The sequence below is a fragment of the Bacillus rossius genome, assembly GCF_032445375.1.
Source record: "Bacillus rossius redtenbacheri isolate Brsri chromosome 4 unlocalized genomic scaffold, Brsri_v3 Brsri_v3_scf4_1, whole genome shotgun sequence".
Lineage (NCBI taxonomy): Eukaryota > Metazoa > Arthropoda > Insecta > Phasmatodea > Bacillidae > Bacillus > Bacillus rossius.
In genome coordinates this window covers 5,286,272-5,294,855 of record NW_026962010.1, presented here as the reverse complement: position 1 = coordinate 5,294,855, position 8,584 = coordinate 5,286,272, and the positions used below count along the sequence as shown (strand labels likewise).

Here is an 8,584-nt window from a genome sequence, read left to right as displayed (position 1 = left end):
AGGTTTTACCTGGGCCCAACTTATCTAGTTTCTCGTCTATAACGGTCAGTGAGGGGAGTTAGTCATGGCTAAAACGTTGCCATGGCTGGCCAATCCCCCTCCTAGCACATGATGCATGTTTCCTCTCCCGCATGTTATAAACCCTGCATTATTAGAGCGTATAGGCTTCGGCCTGAGACGCACTTAGAGTCTTTCCCTAACCCAGACCCTTCCCAAATACAATTAGTTTTATTACCTAAGTTAGGAAAAAAAATCGCCTCCCAGTGCCTGTAGGGACCCATCTCTGAAACCGTGCGTGTTTCATGAACTAAGAGAATCATGTTTCCAAAACCAACTAGAACAAAGAAAAGAACCAGTTCTAAATACCGACGAGCTCTTCTGCTGATAATTCTCACATAAGGTTGGATACAGTTCCGCTAAATCACTCTGTTATAGTTTGTTGTAGCACGCGCAATTTCACTGTAAGAAATGTGTGTAATTTATTGAAAACATTATTTACTAAATATATAGTCACAATAAATTGTCAGCTGCATAAACTATTTCATTCATAATAAAACTGTTCAAAAATTATATATTTTTTTATTGGTACTGCGTAACTCTTTTTAATTTTTTGCATAGATTATTTATATGATTTTATAACTTCTGATTTAGTGTGCTCGAAGAAATATTTTTACACTAGCATATGCCCGCGACTTTGTCTGCGTGTACTTCAGAATTGGATCCAGAGAACAATGGTAAATGTAAGAATAAAAAAATATATCCAGTCATGGGGACTGTCAACAGAAGAGAAAACTTAAAACTTGTTTTTAAATGTGTAATATGACATCATTTCTACGTCAAATGTACGTAAGAAAATGATTTTGGTATTATATTAGTACGATGTCAGCATGATATCATTTATCCTTACATCATTTTTTTAGTCACAACAGATGTCAGTGGTATGTCAAAATTACGTAAAATTCATTACATAGCTATGACTTACCAGTGATGTCAGACTTAGGTCATGTGTTCACGTTGCAAATTAACTTTACTCACTGCTACTACAGAATGTTGGTGACGCGAACTCACAAGATTTTACCCATCCAAAAAAGAGTCCAACACGCACATGATACAGTCGAGTATATACAATGTATTAGTGTGTATATATGCATACTTATACATGTATACAGGTCGCTGTGATTCGCCAGTCTGGCGCAACACGTCACGAGCATGTCGGTGACGCGAACCCATAAGTTTTGCCCCTACCAAACAACGCTCAACGCGGCTAAAGAAGTTTTCACTTGAGTAAAAAAATAATTGGATAAAATATTTTACCAATCATATTGTTGTATATATTTTTTTTTTATTTGATTCACATATACTTATGTAGACGACATTGTATGATTTATTATTTTCCGCCAGTTCGTGTAAGTTTTGGGCACTCTTGAGCAACCGACATAAAGCTGAACATGTGAGAATTAAGGAGTGCCCAAATGAATTAATGCCAATTTAAGCGTTTGGCCCTGGGACTTAATAATGGTCCTTATTAATGCCGATTTTAGAGGAAATTGCTGCATCTTAAATTGAAATGGCAAATTACCTGAAATGATAAGGATTCGGGGTATCAACACGCTCTCTCCTTTAGTGTCTAATATAAGTTGTGTGTGATGTAAAAATAAAAAAAAAATAAAGATTATCACTTATAAAATATTTATGTCAAATTTTTTTTCCGGCCCACCTATATATATTTTTTTTATTTGGCCTTGCCCTTAAAAAGTTTGCTCATGTCTGATATAGACATATTAATTTAATTAAACTTCCTTAGCATAACATTTTTACAACTATAAGCAGTTTTGTATTTTTTTATGTGTAGGCCTAAGTTTTACATGAAGAACGAATAAGAGACAATTTAATAGGCAATTTAATTTTTTTTAATTTTTCTAGTTCATCGAAACATTCTTTCGTAATCAAACAATAACTTGACTCTCATTTAATGTGAAAGTATTACTTGGGATAGGGAAAGGCACTGCTTTAATAATCGTTTAGGAAGTTTAAATTACCAAGTGTACATTGTGACTTGCTTCTAGATGTTATTTCGTTGTCAATTTAACTGCAAACCATTGTGGTCACTGAGAGACTTCCAAACCTCTGGACCAGAGCCCCGCAACCCACCTTCCTTTCTCCTTCCTTTCCTGTCCTCCGTTTACATTCATCTCAATAACTGGTTCTGGCTGTAGGCATAGCTTCCAGTTCCCTCATGTTGTACAGCGCAGCGGCGTGAATACGGCGCAGTGTCAAATCTCACCGACATACACTACGCTGCCCATTCTGCATTAATTAACCTGTATTTTAACCCATCTGAACCACTCTAGAAAACTAAAAGAAAAGTTAAAAGAATGAGATAATCACAACATTACAATATTCTGGAAGTATCACTACATAGTATAAAACAGAGTCTCTTTTCGCTGTCTGTCTGTCCCTATGTATGCTTAGATATTTAAAACTACGCTACGGTTTTGATGCGTTTTTTTTTAATAGATAGAGTTATTCAAGAGGAAGGTTCATATGTATAATACATGCATAATATAAAAGATAAAACAGATAACTTTAAAAGTTTCTAATGTGATGTCGTAAATAAACACTTTTTTTGCGCTTACATTGAAACGCTGGCTGAACCCTACGAGATAGATTAAAATAATGTACTACAGTATTGTACAGCCTTAAAAAGGTCTACAAAAAAGTCCCCGATGGTATACGTCTATCTCTTAGGGATAACCCACAATAACAATTTTTTATCCTTTACTTTTTACGAGAAATAATGGCTTATTTACGAAGCGATTTTAAGCAATACAGCATTAATCCTTATCCAAATAAGTACCTTAAATACATTGTGAAATTAATATAGATCAATATGGCCCTTTACAGCATGTAGTAATTTAAATGAATATTTTCGAAGATATTACATATTTAAAATGCAGGGACATAGCGGTTGGGGCCGGTATATAAGGACATTCTGTAGTGTATTTAGTATCAGCATTGCACCCGTGCGAAGCCGGGGCGGGTCGCTAGTTATGTGATAATTTAAAACAACATTTTTATTTTTAATACACGTTTTAATATTTTCATTAAAATCAAACATTTGGCATGCAAAGGTTTTTAAAGTTTGTGAAAGAGAAAAAAATGACACATTGATAACATTTGCTTGAAGTTTGTTTCAACTGAGCTGATCACTTGCTCGCGGAACGCCGGGCTCACAGCTGCGACAGCCCGAAGCACAGGTACTTGACGTAGCTGAACTCGTCGATGCCGTGGTGGCAGCCCTCGCGCCCGAACCCCGACTCCTTGATGCCGCCGAACGCGGCCTCCGCTGTGGAGATGAGTCCCTCGTTGATGCCGACCATTCCCGTGGACAGCGCTTTGGCCACCCTCCACGCCTGGTTGATGTCGTTGGTGTAGAAGTACCCCGCCAGTCCGGACTTGGTGCTGTTCGCGATGGACAGGGCTTCCTCTTCAGTCTTGAACCTTCACGCCATCCCAAAGAACATTGCAATTACCTCAGCAAGAGTGAAGCCTAAGATGTCCCTACCCGAACACGCCCGAATATTCACATTCGGCCAACCTCGGGATTTGTTTTATTTTTGCGCAGGAAAAATGAATTAAAATATTAAAAGTGGTCGGGGTTAGGTTAACTAGGTACCTTAAAACACTTTAAAACACTATGGACGGTTAGTTAGGTTAGTATAGCTACATTAAAATAAACAGAGAAATATAAATATATATAAATAAACCCGAGGTTGGCCGAAGGTGAATTGTTCGGGTGTAATCGGGCAGGGACAGAGCTTGATGTACATCTTAGGCTTCCCTCAGTAAGACGCATTTATGCTAACAGTAATTTGAAAAATAAAAAAAATAAACATAACATCTTTATTTTGTGCTTTGTCAGTGTTTGGAAAGTTTTCAAATGATTCACAAAGGAAAATAGAAAATCGAAGTAAAAAAAATCGTTTTAACATTTTTTGTAATGTTTGAACTGATTAAGTGATTAACAAATTTTAGGCATATGTATAACATAATTCAATAAATATTATAAAAATGAAATTTTTATTATATTCATATTGAGAATTCATAAATGCAAAAGGAGTCATAATTGGAATTTTTTAAGTAATCAACTTTATTCAAGCAAAAATACTAAACACACAAAAAAAAACTCAAATGATTCACAAAGTATAATTAAGAAAAAAAATAGCCTAGAATATAAAGGAAAAACCAACATTTCATTTGCAAGATGACTTACTTGACACACACAACCACCGGGCCGAATATCTCCTGGTTGTAGCAGAGCATGGACGGGTCGACCTTGAGAAGCAGGGTGGGCTCGCAGAACCTCTGGCCGAGAGACGTGGCCAGTTTCCCCCCCAGCCTCACCTCTGCCCCCTTCTCTATGGCGTCATTCACCATGCCGATCACCTGCAACACGTCACACCATATGTCCGGTGCACACCATGACTAGCGGACCCGACAGACCTTGTTATGTTCAAACGTTTTAAATTCGAAAATGATAACTTGTTTCAAATAACCTATATCTAAATTTAAAAAATATAACTTCAATTTTTATATATACTTTAAACTATAATTATTATAAGTAATTTATTTTTATCTATACTAATATTATAAAGCTGAAGAGTTTGTTAGTTTGTTTGTTTGAACGCGCTAATCTCAGGAACCACTGGTCCGATTTGAAAAATTCTTTCAGTGTTGGATAGTACATTTATCGAGGAAGGCTATAGGCTATATTATGTTATCAATAACATTAGGGATCCTTAAAAAAAGTCCAATTTAGAATCAAATGCGTTGGAGGGGGTTAGATACAACATGCAGTACACGTATGAAGTGTGTGTTGACAATGCCGCAGGCGCTAGAAGTTTATTTCCTATTGCCTATTAACATTGTTGCCACGCACTAGATGCCTTATCATTCTTAATTATCCCATATCCCATACAAGTAAAAAACACCCGTGTGATATTAACAACGAAGCAATCAGTGCCCTCATATAGAATACATAGAGATAGTGTGAGGTATATATGTAGATATAAAGAGATAAATACAGATAGAGAGATACATAGATATATAGGACTATAGATGTAGCTAGAGATAAATATATATTTAGAGACATGGATATATTATTTGTTAATGTGTAACTACTTCAAACATATTACAAAACAAAACTGAATGAGGCATTGCAATGCATGCCGAGCATTAGCTAGATAATGGAATATTTTCAATATTAGTAATCCCTTATTTTTCAGTTTTTTTTCTATATTGCTTTATAGAGTCTAGATTACATACAGACCAGGTAAATGACTATAAACTGGCATAACAACGTCTGTCGGGATCTGAAAGTGATATAAACTATTTTTCACACTTGACATTCAAATTAAGAAGACAATTACTTACTAACTACATCTGTTCTCTAAACAGTTCCCCTTCACCCTGTGTTCAGCCCGGGCAACGCTGGGTACTGCAGCTAGTATTTTATAAATGTTATAATTTCTTTTTCAAACTTTTTTTATTTTATTTTCAAAGAGGCGTTCAATACGTCATAAGTTGCATAGAATAAAATGAGAACTGACAATTTAAATATGTAGGTTAAGTTGATTGTTATTGAATGCACGTGTATACATAATTAAAAGTCATGAAAAATCGTGTAAAATAATCACTTAAATACTGTACCTTACAAATTTTGCACAATGCATATTTTTTAATTACACTTAAAAATATTATTTCAATAAATAATAATATAATATTCTCAATAAGCAATTATATTTTAATTTTAATGTAATAACAAAAATTCATAGAATCCATCCAAAGATTAACAACAACACATAAATAAATACACAACACACACATATATATATACTGTGAACCTAAACCATCCAAAGATCAACCATAATTTATAAATAAAAAATTAATTAAGTAAACATTTTCCAGTGGACTGAATTGTGAATCTAAACCATTCTCGAATCCACGTGAAGACACACAAAAAAAAATTGGTTGTCTGTAAAGTCGGTTTACGGACGATAGTTTAACGTGACAACGTCATAACAAAACATTGATGAAATGATTGATCCAGAAGAAAAGGAAATATCATATTCGGCCTGAGACAGCCGTAATAGGTTTTTGCAACCAAACCATTTAGGCATTAAAAATATTATATTCTTTGAGGAAGAAATTTTCTTAATTTTTCTATCTCTTGTATGATAAAATATACCTCTGAATACTTTTATGAATAAAATTGAATAATATTTATTGAATTATCACTATTTTGTATGGATACAAAGAAGGAGCGAAATGAAATGTACAATTTAAATAATAAATTTACTTTTATTTGCATTCATTAATTAAAATATATTTATTACTTTTGAAATATTGCGTGTGCCGTATTTATTTTTACAAGTACAAAAAAAATTTCGCAGTTGCCAGAATTCTAACAGACAACCTTTGACATGGAAGTTAGCGATGTTGACCGCATTGCCACGAGGCCATACTTGGAAACTAATAGTTTTAGATATTATATAGTAATTTATAAAAATTTTGTCCACGGTAGGGGAATAATATTATTTCGTTTTTATAACACGATTTTATAACAAATACGCATCCCAAATACACCAAACTTATTTATAATGTGTTACAATATTTTTATAACATTGTGCAAAAGATCCCGGGTGTAATTTGAATTATTATGTGTAACTGTAAAACACCATTGTTGGTTCAAAACGTATTTGAATATTCAACATTACGTTTAAATAACCGTACCGATTGTGCTGAAAATCGGCGGACGATCGTTAAATTACATAATATTAATAATTCAAACGACGAAAATATGATTTAAAAGTCAAATCGATGGTTGTTCCAATCGATTGGAAGAGAGATACCACGCATGCGTACAATGAGCATGAAGAGAGATGCCACGCATGCGTACAATGAGCAAACAGGACACATCCGTAGTGGGACATCGGTAGTGTACTCCATCGAGTAGAAGAGAGACAGCGGTGCACACAACCTACACGTGATCTGTTTTGTCAACTGTTTATAAAGTGACGTGAAAGGTTAATGTGGTTTGTATGCAATTTTTCATCAATGTTTTCTTATGACGTTATCACATAAAATTATCGTCCGTAAACCGACTTTACAGACAACCCCCCCCCCCCTTTTTTTTTGTCTGCTGAAGATCGCCATCTTGTTTTCGACTACTGAAGTTCGGCATTCTGGATGACATAGCGTCCACCATATTGTTTACTTCTGCAGGAAGTCGCAATCTTTGCTTCTGCTGTTTGTTCCTTGTGTGCGCCAGCGTCACTCTGTCTCATACACGTAAAGTCGATGTTACTATATCTACCAGTGTCGTTATGAACCTTATATGTTACATTTAATTTTCTATACATAATGAATCACGAGCGATGTGATTCGAACCATGACAGGTCCAAGCTCTGGTATGGAAAACATACACCATTTACCACACGGTCATCGAAACATTTACCACACGAGCTGCAGTACCCTGCGTTGCCCGGGCTGAACACAGGGCGATACATTGTCTGCGAGTTGAAGCAAAATGAATAGCGCTATATGACAGTGTGATGGACATAGAGAAATGACACACAATTGCTGTTTGTATGTCTATGACCTATGAAATAAAAAAAATGTTCATATTTAGTTATGTCTATGACTTAATTTTTTTGTTTACTCAGGGTGATCGAATGGAGGGTTTAGAATTTGATGCGCTGCAGCGCCTTCTAGTGGCGAGTTATAGCAAAATGGATATTGCGAAAATATTATCCGTGTTAAAAAATCCATATTTACTGATTTTCATGGAGGTTGGTGTATATAAATATACAAATCATATTGGGGGTCAAAACCACAAAATTTCGAAAATTTCAAAAATTTATTCTCTTTAGGTTTTAAATGTTTCAAAACCATTCGGATTCCTCAACATTCCAACCTGCCCCCTCAGGTGAGATGTCATTTGCCCCCTTTTTTTGGAAAGTCGGAACAATTAAAATACCTACGTTAAACATGACTAACGTACCTTGTTATGTTAGCTAATGCCCGGGAATGCATCTTTCATTCTATATGCTTATAATATATATTAGGAATTGAACCAACAGAAAATTTTCTAAAATTTTTTTGAAATAAAAATACTAAATTTTAGCAAAATAATTAACTTAATGAAATGATTCCGATTTTGATAATAATTTGTTGGTGTTTTCAATGCGTTCATTGCAACGCTTGGTGATTAATCTGTAAAATAGAAAAAAGAACTTGATTTATGAGTTTCGGTGAAACGTTTTGTGATGTGTGATGCAGTTTAAAAAGAATTTACCTTAAAAGTTGGGTTGAAACCTCGTTCTTCGATAATATTCGCTCAAAAAGATTTCATTTGAAAGAAATTTCTTCAAGAAATACTTCGATAGAGGTTCTTGGCCAGAAAGCAATGATGCCAGTGGCTCTGGTGGTGGTGTAATTTCGGTAAATGACATTTACGCTCGCACAACATAATCCTGGTGGTTCATGTGGAAATCTCAAAGCATTGCAATGTTGACAACGAGTG

The 8,584-nt window shown here is 34.9% G+C and overlaps 1 protein-coding gene across 2 annotated transcripts in view; it reads right to left on the bottom strand.

Moving 5' to 3' along the window:
• Positions 1–3,071: 3,071 nt before the first annotated feature.
• LOC134541484 (succinate-semialdehyde dehydrogenase, mitochondrial-like) overlaps positions 3,072–8,584 on the bottom strand; it is a 44,512-nt gene continuing 38,999 nt past the window's right edge. For both annotated transcript variants that reach the window (XM_063384969.1, XM_063384971.1), the window contains exons 8-9: positions 4,274–4,446; positions 3,072–3,501 (exon numbers count right to left, since the gene is read on the bottom strand). In XM_063384969.1, the coding sequence (XP_063241039.1) occupies positions 3,231–3,501; positions 4,274–4,446 (444 nt within the window). In that variant the 3' untranslated portion in view covers positions 3,072–3,230. The remainder of the gene's footprint in view (positions 3,502–4,273; positions 4,447–8,584) is intronic.